Genomic DNA, 27,723 nt, shown 5'->3' on the forward strand with positions numbered 1-27,723 from the left:
CACCAATGTTCATCTAGAATCAACCTATTTATCATCAGTAACTCGCTAATAACCAAGATATCAGATAACACAATCCATCCAATTGTAATCAGTGATCACGCCCCTGTCTCTCTGTCTATAAGCACTCAAAGACATGCTAAAACTTCAGCTACTTGGCGCTTCAATACCTCACTGTTAGAAGACCCCAACTTTACAACCCTTATAAGGCAAGAGTGGGCATTCTTTCTGGAGATGAACGACTCTCCAGACACCTCACCTTCACTGCTGTGGGAAACTGGGAAGGCCGTAATCAGAGGAAAAATCATATCGTACTCTTCATACAGGAAAAAACAGCAACAACAATTGGAAAATACATCAGAACAAAAAATCAAACTCCTAACAAATGAAATATCCCGCCATCCCAGTGAACCAAAACAGAAGGAATGAAAGGAACTCAGAACACAACTTGATGATATGATACAGGAAAAAACACAATTTAAAATTCAGCAACTGAAATATAATGGTTTTCAATACAGTAATAAAGCAAACAGTAAATATTTAGCAAATCTACTCCAACACAAGGAAGAGAAATCAATCATCCCAGCCATCTTGGACTCCACAGGAAACATTAATCAAAACCCACAGAATATAAATAACATATTTCAGAATTTCTACAGCAACCTCTATTCCCCCACTCACCAACCGACCCAATCAGAAATCGACACCTTCTTAAACAGTCTGACATTACCAAAATTAACTGCAGAACAAACCAACATTCTAGACACACCCCTTAGCCTTAATGAACTTACCAAAGCACTCAATAAAATTCCTAGCAACAAGTCTCACAGACCAGATGGATTACCAGCCGAATTCTACCGACACTTTTGGGACATATTATCACCACTATTCAACAGAGTAATTATAGAAATAAAAACTTCCTCCACCATACCCACACATGAATACAGCAGCCATGACATTACTGTTAAAACCCAACAAAGATCCATCTCACCCCTCTAGCTACCGACCTCTCTCACTATTGAATACTGACTTGAAAATGACCACTCAAGCACTAGCAACCAGAATAGAAACAGTCACACCCACACTTATTCATCCAGATCAGACAGGCTTCATAAAAAATAGACACGCCACAGATAAAGTCCGCAGACTTTTCAACCTATTCAATATATTACAAGAAAGACAACAGAAAACCATTATCATTTCACTTGATGCAGAAAAAGCTTTCGATAAGGTACGTTTTTATTCAATACACTTCACAAATTTGGTTTTGGAGAATCGTTCATCCACTGGATTAAAATACTGTACACATCACCCAGGGCCACCATCACCACTAACGGAATCACTTCACAGAGTTTCACACTGCATCTTGGCACCAGACAGGGATGCCCCCTCTCGCCTTCCCTCTTTGCCATTTTCATTGAACCTCTCGCAGCAGCAATACGACAAAACAGCATAATCAAAGGAATTCAGGTAGCCAACGTACAACACACAATCAGTTTATATGCAGATGATCTTTTACTTTATTTGCAGAACCCACAAGTATCACTTCAAGAAACGTTCAATATCATCAACAGAATTTTACTACCCCTCTCAGATGATGCTTGGGATTCTGGAGCCCAGGACACTTCCCTCCACCTTCACACAGACAACATCAAGTACCTAGGGATTCAGATTTCCCCCAGGCTGTCAGAGCTTTTCACCCTCAACTACACTCCCCTCCTCAGGAAAATTGAAGACGAATACATTGTGGTAAACTCTCACTCACACTCATCGGAAGAATAGCTGCAGTCAAAATGAAAACCCTACCCCAGATTAACTACCTTTTTTCTATGATCCCCACCACTCCTACAGACAAATTCACAAACTCTCAATTCATTAACAACACAATTTTATTGGAAAAACCAAAAACCCTGAATATCAATCACAACTCTACAAAATAAAAAATCACATGGGGGGTTGAGGCACCAAACTTCCATCACTACTTCCTGGCAAATCAATTACAGTACCTATATAAATGGATTAATATACACAAGCACAATTACCCATGGCTGGAATTGGAACAAAACCAATGCTCAAATATCTCAATTGCAGACCTCCCCTTTCTCTCACAATCAATCAAGAGATCCAACTTCTGCCAACACTTTACCATCCATTCAACTCTGACAGCCTGGTGGGAAACAAACCAAATCACAAAATCATCACTAGAATTATAAAAGTTCACCCCACTGTGGCACAATCCAGTGTTCATGATACAGAACAAACCTCTTTATTTTGCCACATGGGCAAAATAAGGAATCACACATCTTCACCACCTATTTGAGAACAACCATTTCATGTCATTTAACACACTCACACAGAAATATGGGGTTGGGAGAGAACAATTCCTTCAATATCAACAACTTAGACTTAAAATTAAAGATAAAACCGGACTCACCAACAACACATTACAACCCTCTCAGCTTATAGAAGAACTTATGAAAATTAATAACTTCAAGAAATTAACCTCCCAGCTACATACAATGATTTCCAACCTAAACACAAAAATAACACTCCCAACAACCAAGTGGGAAACTGACCTGGCCTTCTCTCCCAACCTTGATTTCTGGGAACAAATCTGTGAAAACACATTTACCATAACCGATAACACAAACCTGCAGCTTATACAATATAAAGTAATTCACAGAACTCACATCACCCAAAGTAAAATGTTCAAAATGGGCCTAGTCAACACAGGTATCTGTTCACAATGCACTTTAGGTAGCATAGATGTCTATTTGCAAGCCATATGGTTCATTCAACCAGTTCATTCTTTCTGGATTACAGTCACTGAGACACTGTCCACCATCCTGAGCTACAGAATCCCATCATCCCCTACACTATGTCTCCTTGGTGACATCTCCGAAATCCACATCCCGCAAAAATTCAAGAATCCGTTGCTCATCTCTCTAGTTGTCGCTAAGAAAGTAGTCCTCCAAAACTGGAAATCAAAGAAATCTTGCCACATCAATCACTGGACAAATTTAATCTCAGAACACATTTCAATGGAAAAATACAATGCACACAGAAGGAAGCAAATATCAGCCTTTGAAGACACCTGGTCCCCATTTTTAACGTTTATAAATTCAACAAAAACATAACTACAAGCCGTGTATATTAGCAGACGCATACCTCCCTCTTCCGTTATGTAAAGTTTATTTCTTTATTTCTTTATTTTCTTTATCTTTTCCCTTTTGTTTTTGCCCCCGCAGCTACCACTTTACACATACACATAGGCACACACTATCCACACTCATGCATAACACGATTGCCAACCCCTTTCTACACCCTAACCGTGACCACCTAATGTGAATCACAGACACAAAAAAACAGACTGTTTCAGTGTAGTTAATTTCAATCTAAGCCTCGCTTTACATCAAGGCAAGATGATATTATTTCACTGTAGAGCAATAGACTTGAAGTTGGCACTCATCAGTGAAATCCAGCCTATATTTTTTGGAGGTGAGTTCCACAGGCACAGTAAAAGTGATGGGAAGAACCACAAGGACAAGTGTGATATAATTAACTTAAACATTCTCAGCAGAAGCTTGTCATAATCTGATGAACTTTAACTGTGATGTTACCAAATCGAAGACCTTTTATCACAGTGCCATGGTCTTCGCCACTCCCCTCCCCACTCCCATTTAGCCTGTACTATATTAAACCTTCTGAAACTTAATTTAAGCCCAAATGTCAAGTGGCACAGGACACAAAAAGGGAAGGAGAAAAATGTATCCATTAGAATTTCATTACTAGCACAGGAAGACTAGTGGGCTCATCATTTCCTGATCTATTTTAATTCAGACATCTGACTCATACTGTATCACCTGAAAACCCACAGCAACCCACTCTATCTATCTATCTATCTATCTATCTATCTATCTATCTATTGAAGGGCAAAAGCAATGCAAGACTTCCTTAAATAAATATAGGTTCAGGAATCAATTAAACAGAAATATCGAGGTTATATTTGTTTGTTTGTTTAATTGACCCTTCTTAAGTCCCGCCCATTTTTGCTCTGTGCAACTTTCTCCTATCGTGTATTTAGATATGCTATGTGCTACAGTTGTCTATGTTGGAAAGATATATAGACACATCTTAAGTTAGCTAGCTAATATTTGTGACACACCAAAATACTAGCTAACTAGTCAAATAACTAAAGGTTATGAATATAACCCCAGTTCTCTGATTAGCATGAATGAGCGTCTCACGATGGGGAACGCCTCCTGCTTGACCTTGTCAGAAGCTTAAATAACATTATGCCAACCCTAATTGGCTGGCACTAATGACGTCTATGTCAGGAGGGGATAGGACCTTCGTCCTATATAATAGGCTGACATAGTGTCATTCGTCATTCCAAACAAGCTCACCTCTTCCTCACTTCTATAGCAAGGAGGGTAGTGTGGTGAGACACGGGGTTATAGTCATAACCTTAAGTTCTCTTTCATAGCATTTGTTTTGTGTCTATGGGGAAAAGAATACTGACTCCCGGATTGTCAGACATGCCTGTAAAGAAGACAACTGTCCCCAGTGGCACTTCACAAGGGAGGAGCTATGCTCTGAGAAGAGCCCACACTGAGGACTGAATGTGCCAGAGTTGGAGCCATTACATCCAACCTATAAAATCTAGCAAATGTGTGGGGTGAGGCCCAGCATGCAGCTGCACACACCTCTTCAATGGAAACCCCTTTAAAGGGAGCCCATGAGGTCGCTAGACCCCTGGTGGAATGTGCACCGAGACCAGCAGGAGGCTGTAGACCCTTGCTGGCATAAGCTGGGGTAATAGCCCCTACTATCCAGTAGGAAAGACGCTGTTTGGAAACAGGCTTTCCCACATGAGGTTTTGCCCAAGACACAAATAACTGGTTACCCTGTCTGAACTCTTTGTCTGGTCCAAATAAATTTGTAATGCACGAACTGGACACAGAGTATGCAAACGCCGGTGCTCTTCAGAGGAGAAAGACGGGGGATAAAAAGTGACCATAACCTTTGGGATAAAGGCCGGTTTAGGCTGCAGACTGACCTTGGCATTCCTGGGGGAAAACTTTATACATGCCTCATGCACCGAAAGTGCATGCATCTCACCTATACGCTTAGCCAAGGCTAAGGCTAGCAATAAGGTGGTCTTCAGGGACAACATTTTCAGCTCTGCTTGTTCCAGTGGCTCAAAAGGGGAACAGGAGAGAGTGTCTAGTACAGTGGGGCCAGTGGTCTAGATGTAGGCAATTTACGCTGTGTACCCTTCATGAATCAACATACTAAAGGATGTTGACCTACTGACTTCCCATCAAAGCCAATATGGCAGGCAGAAATAGCTGCCAAGTACACCTTGATGGTTGAGAAGGCCTTACCTCTCTCAATAAGGTCTTGTAAAAATTACAGAATCACTGCTACAGAACACTGAAAAGGCACAGCTTGTGACTTTGAGCACCAGCTCTCAAACACATGCCACTTAAGCTCAGATAGTGTCCCAGTTGAAGAGGCTCTGATGCACTGAATAGTGTCAATAACACTATGAAGCAATCCAACTGTATTCAAGTTGAACCACTCATGGGCCAAGCCTATAGAGCTAGCCTCTCTGGGTGGGGGTAGAATATTTAGGTCCCTGCGAATTGGTAACGGCCACGGCAGGCCAGACAGAAGTTGAAAGAATTGAATTTGAATTTCTTTAAATGGTGGTTTGGGGCACGGAGATCCAGAATGGCTTGCGATATTGAATTGGAGCCTGTAGCCCTTCTCTATTGTTCTTAACACCCAGTTTGACCGGGTGCAGGCAGCCATGTGCAGAGAGAGCAGACTGACGCTTCGGCGCTCTCTTGGAGCCAGAGCACATAAAGGCGGGAGCGCCGTAACTATTTATACTTGCGCGTGGTGGTCGCAACACTATTTGCAGTCTTCTCCTGAACAGAGGTGTCGCAACTGAGGAAAGGCTATCGACTTTGCTATTTCTATGCACTAGAAGAAGAAGAGGTCGTAGAGGTTCTTCCAAAATTTTCCGGCATATGGCCCTCCTCTTTTCACCTCTGGGTATCTCTGTGTTCCTTCATTGAAGGATTGTACAGATGCCTGTAGAGGCGCTCTTGCTCAGAAAGCTTGCCCTCGAACATCTTCCTGTTTCCGCTTTGGCGTGCTCAGCTGAAAAACAAAAGAGTGGTGCGCGACCTGGCACGGGCGACCTGGCCTAAATCCTGGCACGGCAGCGAGATCTACGTCATTTTGATGTCACATTGTCGTGCGACAGGTTGGGAACAGCGAGTATATAAGAGCCTTTACACACACTGTCCATGCGCTCCGTCGCCGCCAGCACACGGCAAACGGACTATCTGTGTTGTAACAGTCATGGGGACACTGGTCCCCACAGGCTGCATAATGACAGATATAATTGATTTGTTTTTCAACATGTCTTTTTTCTGCATATTTTTTAGAAAATGTGACAGCGCCCTTGGCAGCCTGCCTGGATGCGCTTGTCGGGACATTTTTATTACAGAATGCAAATGAGTGCTTGTGTGACAATAATGATAACATTGTCTTACTTTCCCCGTGGTGGTCACTGGAACATGGACACCGATTCGGGTTCTGGAACACGTCCTGTTGAACTAGCTCTTGAACGGAGCTGGGGGGCTGAGAGGTCTGTGACGGCCGGCCGTTTCTTTTTCCTCACATTCACAGCTGGAGGATTTACAGTCACATCTGTCTCTTGAGACAGGAAAGCGGGGGCCAGGAGCTGGGGGTCTGCATCCGCCAAGCTCAATCCAGGTGTCGCTGTCAGCGGTACTGTTGCTCACACATATCTCCACCCGACAGGATAAAGGCTGTTATATACTCGCTGTTCCCGACATGTCGCGCAACAATGTGACGTCAAAATGACGTAGATCTCACTGGCGCGCCAGGATTTAGGCACCACTCTTTTTTTTTCAGCTGAGCGCGCCAAAGCGGAAACAGGAAGATGGATCCTGTACGATCCTCAATGAAGAAACACAGAGATGCTCAGAGGTGCCAGAATTCCAACATTCATGGCAATTTCTGGCCATGAATGTTGGAAAAGAAGAGGCCATATGGAAGAACCTCCGCGACCGATTTGGAAAATCAAAAAAGATTGTTTACCTTTTTCTACTTTGTCTAGTGCGTAGAAAGCAAAGTGGTAGCCTTTCCTCAGTTGCGACACCTCTGTTCAGGAGAAGACTGCAACTAGTGTCGCGGTCACCACGCGCAAGTATAAATAGTTACGGTGCTCCCGCCTTTATGTGCTCTGGCTCTAAGAGAGCGCCGAAGCGTCAGTCTGCTCTCTCTGCACATGGCTGCCTGCACCCGGTCAAACTGGGTGTTAAGAACAATAGAGAAGGGCTACAGGCTCCAATTCAATATCGCGAGCCATTCTGGACCTCCGTGCCCTAAACCACCATTTACGGCGCTCCTGTGACGTCACATTGTCGCACTACAGGGCGGGAACAGCGAGTATATAACAGCCTTAACCTGGCAGGCTAACCGGCAGCGAAGTAGCTTACGGGGAAGGCAGCGCAGTGAATACACTCATCGGTGTGGGGTAAACAGCCTGGCTGTGGGTAAGTCCAGACACGCCGCACACACAGGATGAGTGTCCCAGCCAGAGATTTTATTGCTGCAGGGACAAAGCTTCAGGCTTTTTCCGACATCGCTGGGGTAAATAGCCGTAGCCATGGTTAGCTAGTGGGCTTTAGACCCTAGCAGGGATGTAAATTTGCTTGTGCAGCTACTGGGCGAAAAGGGGAGAAAATATTGCTATTTTCCGAGCTAGTGTAGATATGAAAAGTAAGGCTACCTTTCAGGAGGTATTGCTACCTGTTATGGGCTAATCCGCTAATGCTAACAGTTATCAGGTATTGCTACCTGACGGTATTGTTAGCGCTTATTACCAGAAGTATTGCTACTTCCATAGGGCAAAAGTATTGCAACTTTAAACCCCCAGGCCAGTCAGTGAAGAGTATTGCTTTTGTTCGTGAACTAGCAAAGCAACCATACAGATGGGAATTAAGTGCCCGGTGACTAAGCTGTGCACCCGTGTCTGTGGACAGTTTAGCTTAGCACCCAAATAGCACAGTTGTCGACAGGCTTCTGTGAGAAGGGAGAAAGGTTTTTGAATGACGAATGACACTATGTCAGCCCATTATATAGGAGGAAGGTCCTATCCCCTCCTGACATAGACCTCATTAGTGCCAGCCATTAGGGCTGGCATAATGTTATTTGAGCTTCTGACGAGGTCAAGCAGGAGGCGCTCCCCATAGTGGGACACAAAACAAATGCTATGAAAGAGAACCCCAATCATTAGCTAGCTAAACTACATCAATCTTTAACTAGCTACTTACATCTGATAGCTAATGTTAGCTCTCCAGATGACTCTTCGAGACAAGTAGCTTGATTTGGACCAATTGAAGATAATTTAGTGCTCATATTGTTTCATGAACAAATATTCATGATAACTAGTGAAGAGTGAACATCTGAAGAAGGGTGTTTGGAGAATGAGTGCATCCATTGACAAAGTTGAAAGAAAACTCAAAATGTATCTTTATAAGATCCTTTTAATGTTGACTATGTAACTTTTGGTGCTAAACTGTCCTAACTATGCAAAATGGCGTACTGTTGGATCCCATTTTGTACCAGTGACAATCACAATGCATCAAACAAGCTACTTGCAGTGTCAACAAGCAATTTTTATGTTGCCTTCAACGTACAGTACCAACACAGTTTGGAGACTTGCAGTAATATGGCAGAAATTGTGTCTCAGGTAATCATCCTCACCAACAGATGAGATGTAAGTGAAGTGGTCCTCCTCGCCTTCCTCTGTGTTGATGAGGTCATTCTTACTCTTTTTGGTCCTTTTCAGCACTGCAAATACAATATGGGAAAAAAATATTCAGCTAATCTGATTTACCTCAGATTCATTTAGTATTTGTTAAAGCTGAATTAGGAATATCCTTTCTCTCTCACTTCCTCTTTCATTCTGCTTGTGGTGAATTCCAGATAACTCTTTCCCACTCAGCCCTGTGTCAGTTTTTATTTATTTCAACATTCAGCATTTCCATGATTTGTGCTTCCTTTCAAACTTTATCTCACTTATATCTGGCCAGTTTAGTTCATTCACACAGAAGTGAAATCAGTGTTATAAAATAGGTCTCAGTAAGGTTAAAACATAAGTTTGCTAGGCAGCTGGACTCGCAAGATCATGAAATCACAAGAAGAGCAACTACATTACTACATTATACTGTTTGTTGATCTGATTGGTTAAAGTTCGCTGGTGACAGACGTGATAGACAGATGGTTCATCCAATACCCTGCCAAGTATTTTTTGAAAGTTCCCGACCTTTTTCAAAAACAACTTCCCAGTTGGTTCTGTGTAACAAGTCATCTGGCGCAATCGAGTTAGTAAAAACAGCCTCAAAAGAGAAGCTAAAATGTTATTAAAATGGAGCAAAAGTCTAATGGGTAAGACCGCATCTGATATTCTGATAGTTATATATGTGGACCATAAAAAAAACCATGAGGAACCTATTCTACTCTCTACTCTCTATTCTATTCTATAACTCTGTTCTCAAAGGGATCCTGAATATATGGCTATAGAAACTGGATGCATGGATGGAGGTCTCTATTCTAATATTATAGGTCTGAAATTAGAAATTATGCAGCGTGAGATGGACAGGCAGATCGGTGCAGTGTCAGCAGTGATGCAGGCATTGTTCCGGACTGAGCAAGAAGGCAAAGCTTTCAATTTACCAGTCGATCTACATTCCAACCCTAACCTATAGACATGAGCTTTCGATGGTGGCCAAAAGAACAAGATCGCGTACACTGATCTTTTAAAATTTCCTCTGTAGGGTGGCTGAGCTCAGCCTGAGAGGGTGAGGATCACGGACATCCGGAGGGAGCTCCGAGTACAGCTGATGCTCCTTTGCGTCAAAAGGAGCCAGCTGAGGTGGTTCAGGCACCTGATTAGGATGCCTTCCTTTCTCCAGGCACTGGGAGGACACCCTGGGGTAGACCAAAAACTCACTGGAGGGATTATACATCTCATATGGTCTGGGAACACCTCCACCTCCTGCAGGAGAAACTGGAATGCGTTGCTGGGGAGGGGGACATCTGGAGTGCCCTGCTTGACCTGCTGCCACCACGACCAACCCCGAATAAGCAGATAATGGATGGATTGACGGATAATAGATAATCAAAATGATCTGTAGTTGTAACACTACATATATTATCATGTAGCAATGCAGGGTATGTGTGCTAGGTATGAAGCATCTATTTTGTAAAGATACCATCCTTTTTTCTATAATGAACTATAGTCCTGTCAAATCTCTCAAATCTTCTTCACAGCAGACTGTTGGTGTTTCATAACTCAACACAGTTCAGTTTTGCTGTTGAGAGCTATTAAAAGGATCAGGGAGAGTATCAAATAAACAGAGAAGAGCAGAGCTTTAAAATTGTGTGAAGGGCCCTCGTACTCCCACGCCGCCTCTGAACTCCAGTGAGCCTCACTCTTCTGTACTTCATTCTAATCTCATTACCCTTCCACCCTGGCACCCATAATCACTGTGACTGTTACCCTGGGTGAGGCTGCAGATGAGAGGCAGTATGGCCTTGATAAGAGGAGAATGCGTGTGAGCACACACACACGCTGGTGGAAATGATCTGTATCAGGCACATAACAGTATGGTCTAACAGTATGCCAGTTACCGATACGGATAAGGATACCATAATCTCCGAACGCATAGTGTATTTTAAAATTATATTTAAAAATGTTTTCAAACTTTGGTGCTTTTAAATTGATACATTATTTGTTGTCTTATCTATTAACATAGACATAGGTACATGTATTGTATATTGCAGGTATAGGCATACTGTATACATTATAAATGTGGATATATCCATATATACTACTAAAATAGAAGGACTAACATTAAAGTGACAATCACAATTAAATATGCTATGAGTACAGGGAAAACTTGATGCAAATTTGCTGACTGTACATGGCAGTAATGCAGTGACAGCTGGTAATGGTATTGGTGGTGATGTATCGTAGAACATACTGTAGGTAGTGATGCAGCAATAAAAGAGAAGAGGAAGAAAGACAGCCAGCGGCTCTACACAAAAGCCGTCACAGGCCGCTGTTTTCAGTAACCAGGCTTCATTCAGCCGCATCAGCTCCACCCACACTCCACCTCTTTGTCCATTTTTAGATTAGCCAGGAGCCAGCGGTGTCAGGACTGAGCCGACCACACTGAGCTTTACACCAGTCCTTCAGAAAGCTATGGGTGACGTCACAGAGACTATGTGAGTTTTTAATACACAGTCTATGGTTATTTCCTACCTTCCTGCCCTTTTGTGCTCTGTGCTCCAAAACCAGTTGAATAAGCCTTGGTCAGAACCTCGGTTAACTAGCTTGCTAATCTTAGAAAAACTCTTGCTATCTAGCTAGCCAATCTATATTAATCTTTAGCTAGGTAATTGCACCTGAAGGCTAATGTTAGCAAAATGTTAGCTAACTAGGTAGCCAATGGACATAAATTGTTAGTGAGCTAGGTAGCTTACGTTTTTGCTTACACTTAAGAATTGACTACATATATGTCGCTTTTATCTTTAACCTTCTTCAAAATATGGTTGTCTTTTGGGAGCGGCTGTGGCTCAGAGGCAGAGCGGGTCGTTCTTTAATCGGAAGGTTGTAGGTTCGATCCCTGGCTCCTCGTGTCAAAGTGTCCTTGGGCAAGATACTGAACCCAGAATTGCTCCCGATGCTGTGCATTGGTGTGTGAATATGTATGAATGAGTTAGTTTATGATTTTCTTTACTTTCCAAATCAACAAAGGACATTAAAAGAAAAGATCTGTGGCTTTAGGCAATCCACAGAGAGGATAAAAATAATAAACCGTGGGACCCGGACAGTCAATATGTGTCCGTCTGTGGCAAACACTTCATCACAGGTTCTAAATGATGTTACTGAGTACTGACGCGTGCTGATTATGTCTGTAGAGTAAAGAGAATCATTAAAGATTTTTTGAAATGGAGTTTGATTTGATAGTGTGGAGCAGAGGGTATTTTAACTTTAATAATTCACATAAACTGAGCTGACCTACCTTCTTATATTTAACATTGTAAACAGCATAAAGTAACGTAGGAAGTGGACATAAACCCCCCATTTTCTACTTCTGTCGGCTCCTGATAGAAGGACAATTAATAAACGCAAACAGCGATATGATTCATTTACAGCAACATCACATTGGACAGACAACCAAAACAGCAAAATAAAGTGTCTTAATGACAGAAATATGAGATTCAATGAGGTCGTTGTATATGTCAGATCCGTCCACTTTGATGCAGACTGAAAGGACACTTTATCGGCTGTTTGCATTGTTGGCCACAGGATTTTGACTCCTAATAGCTAAAAAGCAATACAACAATCTTATTGTATCATATTAAAGTGGCTAAGATCTCGGAATTTACTTTTACTGCCAGTCAAATTAGAGGGAGTGTTTTCATCCAAACTGATGCAAGGCCAAAGTCCCCAGATGGGTTGCTATCATCTATTGTGAAGATAAGAAATAACCTGCCAGGTTAAAGAAAGAGCACCATATTACAATTTAGCACCCTGTCAGAGGCATACGAGGTATACCCACCAAAATAAAGAGATAGCCTATATGTGAAAATGGTATGAGTTGGACTTGAGAAGAGTCAGTTATTCTGAAGATGGTGGTCCTCACCAGAGTTGCTGTGTTTCTTTTTGTACCATGCTCCATCCAGAGATTTCTCCTCTGCGTTCTTGTCTTCCTCAGCCAGCATCACCTCCTCTGCAATACAAATACCACACCTGAATTAGTCATTATTAGGTCACATTTGTGTTACCAGTTACAGGAAAGTTTTTCAGTTATTTATTACAGTTAGTTATTATTACAGTTTTTACTGCCATGATCAGTGAAGGCTAAGCCCACATTTGTAACCCAGAGTGTGTGCGTATGTTTCTGACCTGCTTTGCAGATCCACTCCAGGTAACCGGTTAACTCTCTTTCGATTTGCTGTTGTCTGCGGAGCTTCAGGAATTCTTGCCTCTTCTCCACCCGCTCTCTCTCCTTGGCAAACTCACTGTAGAAACCACAAAGAAAACACACACACAGACACACAGAAATGTTTATTGGATCTGACAAGTCAACACGCAGACCCTGGAGTACTCCACTGTTGACAGGTATATAGCAGGCTGACTTCCAGCAGGTAAGACAGAGTCAGTGTCCTGTCACACTGCGGAACAACTGAACCATCAGCAGCAGGGTGGTCTCTTGCTCAGACAACAAGCTAGTACATGTCTACATGGAACAAGGCACTCTGTTGTCCTTTCTCTCAACAATGACCATTGAGGTGCACAGTCTCCTGATATGGAGCAAGACTCATGTCTGTAATGAAAATCAGTAAAGATTTACAGTTAAACACCAATGACATGTGACTTCACTTGAACTTTGGCCTTTTGACTAATGTAATAGTGTGACAGAAATAACTATTGTCAATTGAAAGTAGCTAGATGGTGTCACATGCTGATTTGCATACGAGTAACATTACCACTTTCACAACATAAACATTTGCATAAACAAATAAAAGATTTGGGTCAAACTAAACTTAACTAACTAGCTTTATCATCCGTTTTCATTATTACACAAGCTGCTATCGTGTCATCTAAATGCATCTAAATCTACCTGTAGTTTCCACTGTGCAACTGACATGTCATGAATACAGAGCATCTGCACATTAGAATGAACTAACCCTGTGAACTCTGGATTTTGTGAAAAAAATAAAACCAAGTTTACCGTCAGGTTATGCCCTTTAGAACAACTGCAAAGTAAAAGTAGAAAGATTAGTGGAAGGAACATCCGATACTGGTGTCAACAACTCTACTTGGGACTTTATAGCCAAGACTAGAGACTGACTTGTGACTCAAGACATGGATCTTATTTTGAGTAGTTTTGGTAGAGATATTATATCAATATAAATATGAATAATATGTTATTGTTACTGATAGGAAAGGGTGAAAGTAAGAAAATAATAAACCAGAATGACGTTGGTTTGTGTCTTTGTAATGAGGAAAACAGACAGAGCAACTAAGGCCAGCCGACAGAATATATAGACAGAGAGAACAACAATGAATGTCTATGGCAGTGCTTTGTTTACAATCAGGATATACACATATACAGTACAGTACAGTACAATAAAGTATAGCGCCCATTTTAATTATACTTATCTATATCCATACAGGATTAATGAAATGAAACACTGATTGAATCAATTATTTTTTTGTGAGAATATCAATTGTTATCCTTTTTATAGCCAACTTAAAAAATATTTGTACTAATATTACAATATGTTATAATGCTCATTTTTAAAGCTGATAACTTTATCTCCACTGCCATTGTATTTCTTTGTTAACATAAGGGTTCGGGTTATATCATGCCAATAAGGCAGTTTTCAATTTAAATGAGCTGGGAAAGGAGATATGCGAGAGATGAGGCAGAGAGGGGGAGGTGAAATAAGAAAGGAAAAAGGCGGTGGAGAGAGTCAGCAAGACCAATAAAGAAAGAGAGAGAGAGAGAAGAAGAAGAGAGAGGAAGACAGTCTGGTGAAATAACAGAACGAGGGATCTCCAGTCCACCCCCACCGCTCAGTGATTGGTGTGTCTCCCACACAGTGGAGGGGGAAGCTCTATTCTGCATTGCAGTGGCTGTCTGCCTGCCTTCCTGAGGGTGTGTGTGCATGCATGTGTGTTTATGTGCCTGCCAATGTGTCTAAATCTAATTTTGTGGCTACACATCTTTCCCCTCTATAATGTGTGTGCAGTGCATCCATGGGTTGGCTGGTTGAGTATACGGTGCGTGTGTGTGTATACAGGGAGAGACTAGGATTTCCCAATGTTGTTGGCAGCTTTCGGCGACACTTTCACACTGTCTCACACACATACACATTGATACATATGCCAGCATGAGCACAAACATAAACATTGCACAAAGAGTCGGATCCTCACTAAATTAGATAATTACAAGCTCCCATACACATACAGTACGCACGTTTTCTCTTCCAGAAACAGTCAGACCAATTCAAATATGCATATATATAGAAAGTGCTGATGAAAGCTACAGTATCACCACCAAACAACAGCATTCAAAATGCACTGTAATGCATGATGTGTTTATTCTTCTACTATGTATGTCTTGCATTTAATGTTGTGACATACATTGGGCCCTATTTTAATTGCACAAGCTCATCGACTGTGGGTGTTTCCACATGCTATTTTAGTTCATGTAGCAGCAGCGCAAAGTTCAAGAAAAGCTGTGAGATGGTGAATTTAGATCAGAGGGCGTGGCAATTAATAAATATGCTGTCAGCCAGTCACATCACTGATCTCATCACTCTGAAGCAGCAGGGCCAATTGCAGTGATGCGTGACGATAACAACTCCACAAATGAAGAATTGGCTTCTCCAGGAAGTTGTTGTCTGGATGGTGCAGAGCAGCACTACAGGAATGCAGCACCACAAATTTGCAGCAAGAGATACACGGAGTGAGTTTCTTCAACAGTTAATTAGTACGGTGATGAAATAAATTGGTGAAGCAGTTTCTATGATTAGCCCAACGCTATTAATTCATAATTCTACTACGTTGCAAATGGTTGCATCATATCTTAAAATGTGACACAGCAGCTTTTGCTTAACAATACATTTCATCAATAAAACATTACCTTTTTTTAGGTTGGAAAGGAGGCTGTGATGCACAGGATTAATAAACTCCGACATCTCCTGCATAAACAGGGTGAATACTGAGTTATAAGAGGCCTGTCTGATGTGTGTAAAGGTGTGTTGTTATTCTGTAGCAATCTGATGTTGTGATGTATGTGATTTTACAAGATGTTTACAGTGTCACTGTGTTCTGGCACTGCACTCTGGTCACAGCATGGTGCTGCAAGGGTTTAATGAGTTGAAGGAGAAACTTTTCATACATGCAGTGGACACAGACACTTTAGGAATCACTCATAATCACTTATATATCAGTGCAGACTGATTTGTTCCTTTTGATGTCGATTTAAACGTATCTAAAATTGCTTGTTAACATCTTAAGCATTATTCAATTATTGCTGTGGAACTGCTGCAAGTATTTAGTTTGCTCTTGTAGATAAAATTACCAAAGTGGAAGCTGAGTGGCTCCAGAAACAGATGTGGACTTTTGCACTGTCTGATTTAAATGAACCTCCTGTTTGTTCGTCTCCTCCCACCTCTGCACCGTGCACAGACCACACAGACAGGCAAAGAGATTGTCAAAGTCAGGAAAAGACCAAACGGAAAGCTGCTTGACCTGGTGGAAGAGCCGTCACGAACATATGGCCCAATATGTGTACATGCGCATATACACATGCATGTAGGTATCTATACGTATGCATATATACAGTATGTCTGCGTATGTATGTGTATGCACAACTAACTATCTATTCATTGTCTGGACAAAATTAAATATTTATTGTGAGAAGGGTAAGTGTATTGAGATATGCCTACACCGTTTCATTGCTATAACCTGTAAATTAATAATTTTGAGGTTGTGTAGAGAAGGGGAGGGACCAAGTCATTGTTTTGCAAGTAACAAATAAGTCTTAAGTCTTTGTACTAAAGTCCCGAGTCAGGCAAGAGTTTTGAGTCCTAAACAAGTCATAACGTAATATCGATCCTGGTGGAGCCTCCTGCCATCGTCCTGCTAGATTGCCATTACCAATACTGTTGTTGCTGTGCACCTGTCTGTCTGTTTCTCTCTCTCTCTCTGTCTGTCTGTCTGTCTGTCTGTCTGTCTGTCTGTCTGTCTGTCTCTCTCTCTCTCTCTCTCTCTCTCTCTCACCCCAACTGGTCGAGACAGACGACCACCCACCTAGAGCCGAAGGGTCTGTCCTAGGTTTCTGCCTTTTAACAGGCAGTTTTTCCTTGCCCTTGTCGCCAAGGTCTTGCTCATGGTGATACTGTTGGGTCTCTGTAAATAATGTTATAAAGAGTTCGATCTAGACCTGCTCTATTTGAAAAGTGTCCTGAGATAACTTCTGTTATGAATTGCCGCTATACAAATAAAATTGAATTGAATTGAACTGAATTAACGTGCTCTTCAGATGTCCAAATGTAATGCCATTTTAATGACAGAATAACCAAAACTAACTCTGACTCAGCAACCACATAATGTAGCACTGTTTGCCTCTTCAACATCTGTCACACTTATCACAGTCACCCATTTTGCACTATTAATACACTACTTGCACTATTAGTATTGTGCAGTTTGCATACAAATTTAGATATACATATTGATTATATTTTCTGCTAAGTTACTTCTGTACGACGCACTAATAGTAAGGAAATTTGTGTTTGGTAGATTATTTCTTTGTTGTAACAATGCTTCTTGGCAATAAATCTTATACCACTGGAAAGCCTGTTTATTTTCCTTTTAAATAGTGCCAAATTTGTATGGAACATGCATTTTGTGGGATGAGCAGCAGAGATGAGTATGTGTGTTGCGCCCATGAAAAGATTTGCCAAATCTTCTCTGCCAATGCCAAACAGCTTTAATCTACCAAACAGAAATGTCCTTACTTTTTGTGCGTAGTATATATATATATATATATATATATATACACACACACACACACTCACACACATATATATATATATATATATATATATATTTTTGTTTGTGTGTGTGTGTGTAAATATATATATATTATATGTGTGTGTGTATATTTTATTTTATTTTTACCCTTTGGTACAATTTTTTCTACTGGCACTCAGTAACGTAACATTAGTTCTTTATGATTCTCTACTGCAACCGGACTAGATGCGGTCGGACTGGTTCAAACAAAGTGGATCTGGGGGGGGGGAATTAGGGGTTGGGAAGGAACAGCATTAATGTTCTTTGATTCAGGAAATAAGGAGAAATGGATGTCACACTTTCTAATAACATACTTTTTCATCTTTGGGTTTAGGGGAAGGTATCAAGTATTTTCCAGTCAAAAGTCCAAGTGAAGTCACAGGTGTCAAAGTCCAAGTCGAGTCTAAAGTTATCAAATTTGTGACTACAATCTGACTCGAGTCCATACCTCTGGTGTGAGGATATCAGGTGTAAAGCATTATGAATGCTGAACTTAAACAGTAATACATTATTTCCACCACCTATAATACTTTATAAAGCTTATTATAAGTTATTATGTATGAATATGTGTATGATTATAAATATTTACAAAAACAAAAACTGTAAATGTAATGCTAAACCGAAAGTAGCAGTAGTAGTCCTTGTTTTAGCTAACATGTCTACAAACAATTGCCTATTTCAGAGTAGATGGTGGGGGGTTCAACTTTGATCACATCCACATCTTATCCCAGCCTGCCCACGCTGATGGGATAAAAGCTGAGTGAATGGCCCCAACCTCCCCTGGGGGGTCTGCAGCCTCTCAACCCCGCATGTATCTGCTCTCCTGCCTGCTCTGAAGCTCAGATCGTGGCCTTTAAACAATGACATGGCCCCCGCACGGCCCTGCCAGACAGCATCAGTGACCTTCCACCTCCCTAGTAACTGTAAAGCCATCTGACAACTTCTGTGGAGAGAGCAGGAAACAGGGAGGACAAGACAACCACAGAGGGGGTGGCTAAAGGCTACCTGCCTTCTAAAGCTTTTGTCAATTCTGTTTGTATGGATGTACAGTATGTGAATGTGTGGAGAATATAAAAAGTCAGAGAAAGACACAAAAAGCCAGATGTTATAAACAACAAAATCACAAAATGAAGATGTTTGTCTGTAAAAATATATGAAAAGAAGGGATTTGAAAGTTGATACACAATAGAATGCCTTATTCTCTAAATTCTAAAAGCTTTGGAGCCGTGACCATAAAAGCTCTAACAGTCTAGTAGGTAGCCTGGATCAAGGAACAGCCAGGAGACCCTTGATAAGACCTCAAGATGTGAACTAGCTAAAAAGGATTCAGAAATTCAGAAATGTAGTTTGGAGGCAAACCTACAACTGCTCACTTGTTTTATCTTGTGTGAAGCTGATAAGATTATCGTATTACAAGCCAACATAAAAAAAAAGATGATCTAGAAAAACACACGTTAATGGCTCTGTTAAGCTGACTTTGCAGTTTGCTCACTCTAGTCATCAAACTCCTCTCCCGACAGCACCAGATTAATTAACCGTCAAACTTAAGTAAACAAGAAAAAGTTGAGACTCATTGTTCCACTCTGCAAGTAGCTGCAGGAATTAAGGTTGGAAGAAAAAAAAGGTTGCACAAATTAATTGAACCTACTTGAAGGGACAGTTACTCTCTCTCTCCTTGATTTTAAAGAGAAGCACAGTGAGGAAATAGATTTCACACCAGCAGCGAGAACCGTTGCCTTATCAGCAAGGGCAGAGCAGCCAGCTGGAACATAGAGTACTGTGGCTTCTTTAAAAAATAATGACCTTAACATTGAACAACACAAGAGTGAATATGAATACAACTTCACGTTCATCATTTTATCTGAACTAGCTCAGATAGATGAAGAAAAAGCAGGAATAACAGCAGTTTTCTCCATACGGTTCTGTATGGAGAAAATGTTAGAAATGGAGTTAAACTTTTAAGGTGAGAGGTCATCGTGCTGCTTGTGCTTCTGCCTGAAAGCTACACTGCAAATACTGACAACTGACCCTTCCTATGTTCCACCCCTTTTCTGCTCTGTGCTCCGGTAACAGCTGATCAAGCCTCAGTTAGAACCTCGGTCAACTTCCTCCTTTCCTGTACTTATATGCTATGTGCTGTGCTAGGCTTGTCTGTGTTGAAAAGAAAACCACATTCTGAAGATGGTTAAAAGAGAAATACTCTATATGTAGTCATATCTTATGTTAGCCAGCTGTTTTTCAAAGTGGGGACCAGAGCTGCCAGGGGGTGCCGGGGGGGGCACAGCAAATTAGAGGGAAGATGAGAGAAATGCTTTTAGAAATCATTTAAAAAAATTGAATGAAATGATTACCCAATTATTCTGTGTTTTCGGATAAAATCTAATTTCTAAGAATATATAACATATCAAAATATGTTGTAAATAAGAAATGAAAAAGCATTATCCATTCCCCCAGGGTCAAAAGAACTATGATTCCTACATTGTTCACTGAATATGTGAATCACCACTTTAGAGTCACCATGTTTCTACAGTAGCCCAGAAGGGAAAAACCAAACACTAGCTGTAAATAGGGGCGTTTTCGTGTCTTTTACTGCCACCGTAGTTTCTCCTTTGCGCTTGGAAGGAGATGTTGAAACGAGCAGGTCACTCTGCAACTACTCCGCTAGATGCCATCAAATCCAACACACTGGTCCTTTAACCTTTCATTAAAAATTGAACAAGTTGGTGCAGAACTACAACAATCAGTTCAGATAAACAATGTAGTTCTTCCTACCAAAAACCTAAAGCCTGTCTCCCATCACCCGTTGACCGGACTATTGTAACTCACTGCTCTCTAGCATCTGCAAAAAAATCTCACTCCCGTTCACAGCTCAAGAGCATATTCCACTGATGTTGGTGTCCCTGCACTGGTTGGGAGTGGCAGTAGCTCAGTCCTTAGATACTTGGCCAGCACAGAACATAGTAAGGACTGTGGACTGCTAGCTAGATAGGTGTCAGTTCACCTCCTGGGCACCGAACCCCTAACTACACCACTACCTGAAAGCCCATCACTCCACCATCTCTCCATATTTGCATGTCTATCAGCCCTGTGTGTGTATGATTGTATTTCAGACCTATTCATGAAAAAAGAATTTCCCCATTGGGCATTAATAAAGTAAATCTTCATTCTTCTTCACATTGTCAGTGTTGTTGTTTGATACATTGTTATTATAAAAATATGGATTATTACCACTTTAAACACTGAAAATACACAAACACTACAACACTGGAAATATGTACCTAAATGTGTAAAAGAAATAGTTAAAGAATAAAACAAAATGTCACAATTTAAAGCTATATAAGAAAGGGTTGATTACATGTTAGTTGTATAAGTGTTTCTTTATCTAACTAACCACCCACCCCAATGAAAAGATTAAATCCCTACCATGTTTTGGCATGGATGATATACTATGGGTTAGATTTTGCACATGAACAACACCCAGAGACTGCTGGTGCTGAAGAAAGATGATAATAACTGCAAAGCAATATTACAAAAGAGGCAATAAAACCACAGCCTTCTCCCATGACGCTCTTTTCAATGGCGGAGAGACAACTGAGCATCTGCTACTTGTGTTGCTTTAGAAATGAGGAAGTGTACACCACAGAGTCACAATGACAGGCACTGCACACCATGTACAGTAGAAAGTCTGCTCATGGTGTGGCAGACTTGTATAATCATGTGAATTTATGTTTTAATAAAACATCATGAATTTTACATTGGAGCTGCCACAGATGTGGAATTTGCCTAAATTAGTAAATGCAAGAGAGGTGCATACACTGGAAGAAGGAGAAAGTCCTAAATGTGGGATGTTTGATTGCAGGTTATAGAATTCTTTATTGTACCAGTGGCATTTCTGAGTTAGGGATGATCTGATCTGATCTGAAGTCCACCTTATTATTAGTATGTTGAAAGACTGTTTGCTGAACCTCTCCCCAGAACATTGATTGTCCAATTATAGTTGAGCAACCCTAAGAAGACAGAGAGGGTTTTCAGACCTGTTAAGTGTTTATTTTTTTTTGTTTTCAAAACCAAAAACACAAGAGCAAAAGTGCAAGTGTGTTTATCTGCTCCGATGAAAACTGTCTGGCTAACTTATGAGCTGTAGTAGAAACCCGGCATTACTTCCATGGCTAAGAGTTGGAATACCAGCAGCTAACTGCAATAGTTGTTGAAGTTATAGGTTACAAACATTCACAACAAGCATATCCACTGTGTATTTCCCCACTTCCACCAGTCCTGGACGGCATCCTGTCCTGCTCTTCATTGACTGGACCGCAGCAAAGCATGCCCAGCCCTATAAACATTATTGTTCCTGACTTACTGAGTGAGTGATGAAGTTACACCATTGGTCGATTGTTGGAGTTTCCCCATTGGCCATTGGTCTCTCAAAATGAATAGGAAACAGTGCTGAATTACGTCCTCTGGAGGCTTTTAAAACGAGGTGTATTTACTATTAATGAGACTCATTTGGGTCTGTGTGTCATCTGTTCACTATTTCTTTCAATCTGTTTTGGTTTTTGTAGGCTTTAAAAAACTTACCTCATGGGATGAGGCTTGGTCAACTGTCAATTTGTGTTTTTTCTAAATATGCTCCCTTTATTGACCGTAATTAATATTTATGAGGTCATGTAGTCATCTCTTTTTAGTAGAACAACAATCTTTGAGGTGGAAAAAAACTCAGTCATACAGATTCATGTGGTCCTGTTTTTCAGCATATCTTCTTATCAGTTTAAATATGTTCTGGTGATGGGAGTGTATGACCATCTTTATACTGCAGACCTGAGGATATTACTGCTGCAGTGGCAGAGGAGGAGAATCCATGCAGCCATTCCAGTGTGCTGTTTTGGACTTATCTTATTCATTCATCTGAATAAAACTGTTTTACATATCATGGACATTTGGACATAGCAAACACAATGGCATGTACCAACACATCCATACCAACACAGCCTCTTGCAATAGTTTGTTAAAAGGCTCTACAGATCCACTATGGCAGACAGCAAGATAAATATAAGAAAATAACAAAGGTTTCTCACTTTATTTTATCTTGAGCAAAGGCAGCCATCATATGACCAAACAGGCCTGGTTAAGAGTGGGGTATATCTTGGTAAAATGTAAAGAACATCTCTTGAAAGCCTCACAGTTTGTACTCACCCTGACAGCACACCCAGCACCAGGTTGAGCATGAAGAAGGAGCCGATGATGATGAGGGGGATGAAGTACAGCCAGTTCCAGGTGTTCCCTGAGGCATCGTTGGCCTAAACACATTAACACACAGAGACAAAGAGCAGAGGGACAGTTAATACTATTGTGTTGTTGCAGTTAAAGGATAAGGCTGTTGCCTCTCTACCTTTTTATTTTTGTCCACAAATCCTATGAAAAGACCTAAACCAACAGTTTGACTTCCTTACTCTGTCTGTAGCTAAACCCATTGGTTTCTACAGAATACATAAATTGTATATACTGTAAAAATAGGGTCTCAAATATATTATTTAATTTTTTTAATGGCTTAGTGATTTTATAAAACAGCTGATCACTGTAGTTCTATCCAGCGTCAGTCAAAGAGAAGGGAAATAGTGCATTTCTCGGGGTCTCTTTTCAGTGGCAGATTGATACGCAATTGGTGCACTAGTGAGTATTTTGGGCAGCAGGATGGTGTATGTGGGGCTCAGTCCAAATAAACTACAGTGTGTGTGTGTGTTCAAGGTAATGGAACATGTCACCCAGTGCAACAGTGTGGCTCACTGATGTGTCTGTAATTGTTTTTGAACAACAATGGAGCTGTATGGAACAGAGGAAGATCAGGCTTTGATACACAATATCCATCCTTGTTGACAGTAAGACACAGCAGAATATCACTAGACTTACCCTTTAACTTCACAAAGATGTGTAAGATTCAATGTGACCTATGTTTGAAGATTAAAATAATGACTGACCTTAGTACATTATACAGTATATACATTACTGGTATTCACAGTAATTTGCTCCCATTCACACACAAGAGCATTAGTGAGGTTCAAACTGATGTTGGGTAATAAGGTTTGGCTCACAGTCGGAGTGCCAGTTCATCCCGAAGGTGTTGCATGGGGCTGAGGTCAGCACACCATTTCTTTATGGAGCTGGCTTTGTGCATAGGGGCATTATCATGTTGAAACAGGAAAGAGACAAACACAAACTGTTGACCCAAGGTTGGAAATACACTATTGTCTAAAATAACATTGTAGTGTAGCATTAAGATTTGGACGGAGATCTGGCCCATGCAGCCCTATTCTAAAAGTACACAAAAGTATGTGGGCAGGAGTGGCCCTATACTGTAGAATACATTGAGAGAATCACATTGCTTAGTGGTTCAAAGGCATTACAGCTTTGCATCTTGACGGTTTGGACATAACATCCACACCTCTAAAGACCCATAATCACAGAAGTGCTGATGGGAGTACTTCTGTATTTCCATCCTCCTTCAGCTGCGAGACTTAAGAGAGAAATGACATGGCATTATGGATATTATTCTCACTGTACTACGTCTACTGTCACATCACTGGCTCCCGTTGGAAATACAAGACAATAAACTGGGTATTGGTATGAGAGGTGTGCTCTTGTTTGTGCGTGCGGTTTGCTGCTGGAGCAGAAATGACAGAAGCAGCAGTCACAATCTGAGCTCATGTTCTCTTTTGTGACTTCCACCCTGCCTGAAGGCTTTCTGCTGTATTATTGTTTACAGAATTCTCTACAGCGGGCACTCACGCTTAGATTATTACTTTGGGAGGTTAATGTGATTGCTGGAAATTGTCTGGCGATGCACTCATTTACTGAAACCCATTGTGATGCCTTCCTTTCATTCTGTAGCCTGTTTTAATTCCTCATTTTGCGTCCATAGATTTGCCCATTGTTTTCTCAGATAAAGGAATAGTCTCATTAGCGTTTTTTGAACTAAGCAGCACTATAATTGTTCCTCTATTATGCAGTTTAATTAGAGGGTAAAGTGCTTACATACATTATGGCATGCAAGACTGAGTACAAATGACAGGAGAATAAGCAGGAACAATCAAGGAGGCAAAAATATTCATAAATATAATACTTCATTCGACTTAGTTGACTTAAAATAACCTGTACAGCTGTGTCTATTCCCTTCATTACTTGTCACCATTCTGTGGCTTTATAAAGTTGCTATAGTTAATGTGTTAGTTGACTATTTACTGTTAGTATTTAGTCTCATTTAGAGTTATGTTTGAGTCAAGCTGAGGGAAGTCCAATATTCACTCTCATCACATGTCCAGCACCACACAGCAGACAGAAAAAGTTAGAGTAGAGGCTAGATACAGTTTTCCAAACCAGAGCTAAAAGGAGAGTAAATATTGGACTCACATTCATCAGTTGAACACAAACATGACTCAGATGAATGCTAATGTTGCTCTGCATCTGCTGGATGTATAAATAGGGAGCGGTTTGCTAACATGTAAGCCGTATCAACTTTCTAAAGCCATAGTCAAACATTCTCTTAAATTTCTTACAGAACGAATAAGACACTGACAGATGCACCAAACATTCCTAACTATCCAAATCAGGCTTGCTGAATGATGAGGGAAGCTACGGAAGTCTGAATAATATTTTTTTCTTTAGCCCACAAATGTAATAACCACCTTCATTACTCTGAAACAAATAATAATCTATATTTGATAATATGATATTGTGTTTTATGTTCCTCAAGTTTCAAACTTTGGTTTCCTTGCAATTTTTGGACTCTGAAAACAAGATGTTTTTTTTCTTACTTTGGTAAGAGTGATCTCTACCATTGGTAACATTTTCTTTTACGTGAGAGAGAAGCAAAACTAGGAAAACATTGTTGAATCCCAGAAATTAGTGGGTAAAATAAGAGCTAATTGTGAATGTGAACAAAGATGAGAGAAAATGTGTTTGTATATAGCTTCCTGCACGATCTTCCATTTATTGCGGAGTTCTACCCCTCCAACCCAATCTCACGCCAAAGCCTCTAATAGACCCGCCGATCCACCAGAGGTTACTGTTTCAGTGTCACGTATTTCCTCACCTAGTACATGCAGGTACAAAGCAGCAGTAGTATTGTTCAGTTATGACACAGTGTTGTGTCTCCTTGTGGTCACTTCGGGGAACTGCAGCAGTTAGTAGCGAGAAGAGACCAGTAAGCAGGGAGACAGTGAGCCTAATGGAGAGCGGTTTTTATTTAATCTGAGCTGATCCAGCAGCATCTGTATACATCCTATGCCTTTGGTTGCATTGTGGGTATGTACTGATTTGTTGTATTGTTATCTACGATTGTGGATGATTATTTCTGGATAAGATTACATTTTGTGAAGTTTTATGTTTAAGTTTGTTTAACGGATTATGGATGACTACATTTTTCCTAGGCCCTTTAAAGTTCATACGCTAAAATACAAACAGATAACTGATGTGTTAAAATATAAACATTTGTTGTTAAATAGGAATAAATACATGTAAAGAGTGTAAGCAGTAAAAAGCCATGACATTTAATTCATATGAGAGATTGAATTGGCATATTTAAGTTGTTTATTCGTACATGTTTAAAGCTGCATAGTGTTGATTATTCTTTCTTTGTATGTTTTAGTTTCACCTTTCCTTTACGTCAGTAAACCTGTGGACAACGAGACGACAGTCTTCAGAGTCGTGATATTTGGAAAGAGTTTATCTGACTGCCAAGCTGGATACAGCACGTACAGTGAGGGCAGTACAAGTATAGAGTGACAAAGTCTGCAACTGAAGGAGGTTAGGTAGATAGATGGCTCATACAAACACAGGACTTTCACCCAGGAGACCGCTGTTTGACATGTACCTTTTCCAAAACCTAACCATGTAGTTTTGTTGCCTAAAACTAACCAAAGTGGACAAAACTGATTAGTGCTTCTTCAATATCAAAATACTGATTAGTGCAGCTTTAACTACGCAGCCTATTTATTTTACAAATACTCCCATACTTTAGGAAACCTTGAAATATTTGAATGTTTCAAAGGATCATCATACAGTGGAGCAGAGTACAGTGAATAACAAAAACAGGTCTGGCTTAATTAAATCTAGTCTAACTCCTGCCATACCCCCACTTAGCAGCACAGAGGATATTAGAGCAGAGCCACTGCAGATCCAACCTACAACAAAGCTGGATTGCTGCATTGTGCCTTTAGAGAGGGCAGGAAATAGACACAGGCTCTATGTTACTATACAGATTATACGCACTGCTTGCTATGATGCTTGATATATTGGCCTGCTGTTTAAAAAAAAAGCCCCCCAAAAAATGTTGTTTCCTCAGGCCCTTATATGACTCTGAAGCTACAATGTGAGTGTTTTAGAATACAAAGAGAAGCTAACACATGACAGTTTACTTGTCACAGCATGCTTAGATTAAAACGAAATCTAGCTGATTGGATGTCAAAACACACCAAATACAGCATGTTAGGCTGCATTATAAGAAAATATTTAAGAAAAATGATTTACACATAACTTGTAGATTTGGGGTGCTGCAGTTGATGGCTCTGTGACACAGACACTCTGGGCTCACGCTCACAGGGTGAAGATCCAGAAGGAGCTGCTTCCCCTTTACCCATTCCTTCTGTTTGATTTGATGGTGCATCTTGTATCTCACTCTTCGGAGAGCACATAAATCAGAATTGCTATTAAAGAGGTTATTCTATTATTTATGTTACTTGAGTTCAGACGGGAATTGTCCATGCATGGACAATGAGCCAATGAGATGAAACAACACTGATTGTGGCAGATAAACCCAACTCCAGATGACTGAAGAATCAATTTCAGTTTAAATAACTTGTTAAGAATGATCTTCTCATTCTGAAGGGGGTCATATTGACCCAAACTTCCTGTATCCAGGATAACGAGATTATGGTCTCTGGTGGGGAGGCTGCAGCTGCATAGCCTGGATTAGGCTGCCACAACTGGTTATGACTGTCAGCGACTTCCATTCTTCTTCGTCATTC

At 40.7% G+C, this 27,723-nt stretch overlaps 1 protein-coding gene across 4 annotated transcripts in view; it reads right to left on the reverse strand.

Annotated features, from left to right (window-relative positions):
* cacna1ba (calcium channel, voltage-dependent, N type, alpha 1B subunit, a) overlaps nucleotides 1–27,723 on the reverse strand; it is a 156,738-nt gene that overhangs the window by 78,338 nt on the left and 50,677 nt on the right. For all 4 annotated transcript variants that reach the window (XM_051422242.1, XM_051422244.1, XM_051422240.1 and 1 more), the window contains exons 7-10: nucleotides 22,898–23,001; nucleotides 13,022–13,137; nucleotides 12,759–12,845; nucleotides 8,809–8,895 (exon numbers count right to left, since the gene is read on the reverse strand). In XM_051422242.1, coding sequence (XP_051278202.1) covers nucleotides 8,809–8,895; nucleotides 12,759–12,845; nucleotides 13,022–13,137; nucleotides 22,898–23,001 — 394 coding nt within the window. The remainder of the gene's footprint in view (nucleotides 1–8,808; nucleotides 8,896–12,758; nucleotides 12,846–13,021; nucleotides 13,138–22,897; nucleotides 23,002–27,723) is intronic.

Source organism: Dicentrarchus labrax, unplaced genomic scaffold, assembly GCF_905237075.1.
Source record: "Dicentrarchus labrax unplaced genomic scaffold, dlabrax2021, whole genome shotgun sequence".
NCBI lineage: Eukaryota > Metazoa > Chordata > Actinopteri > Moronidae > Dicentrarchus > Dicentrarchus labrax.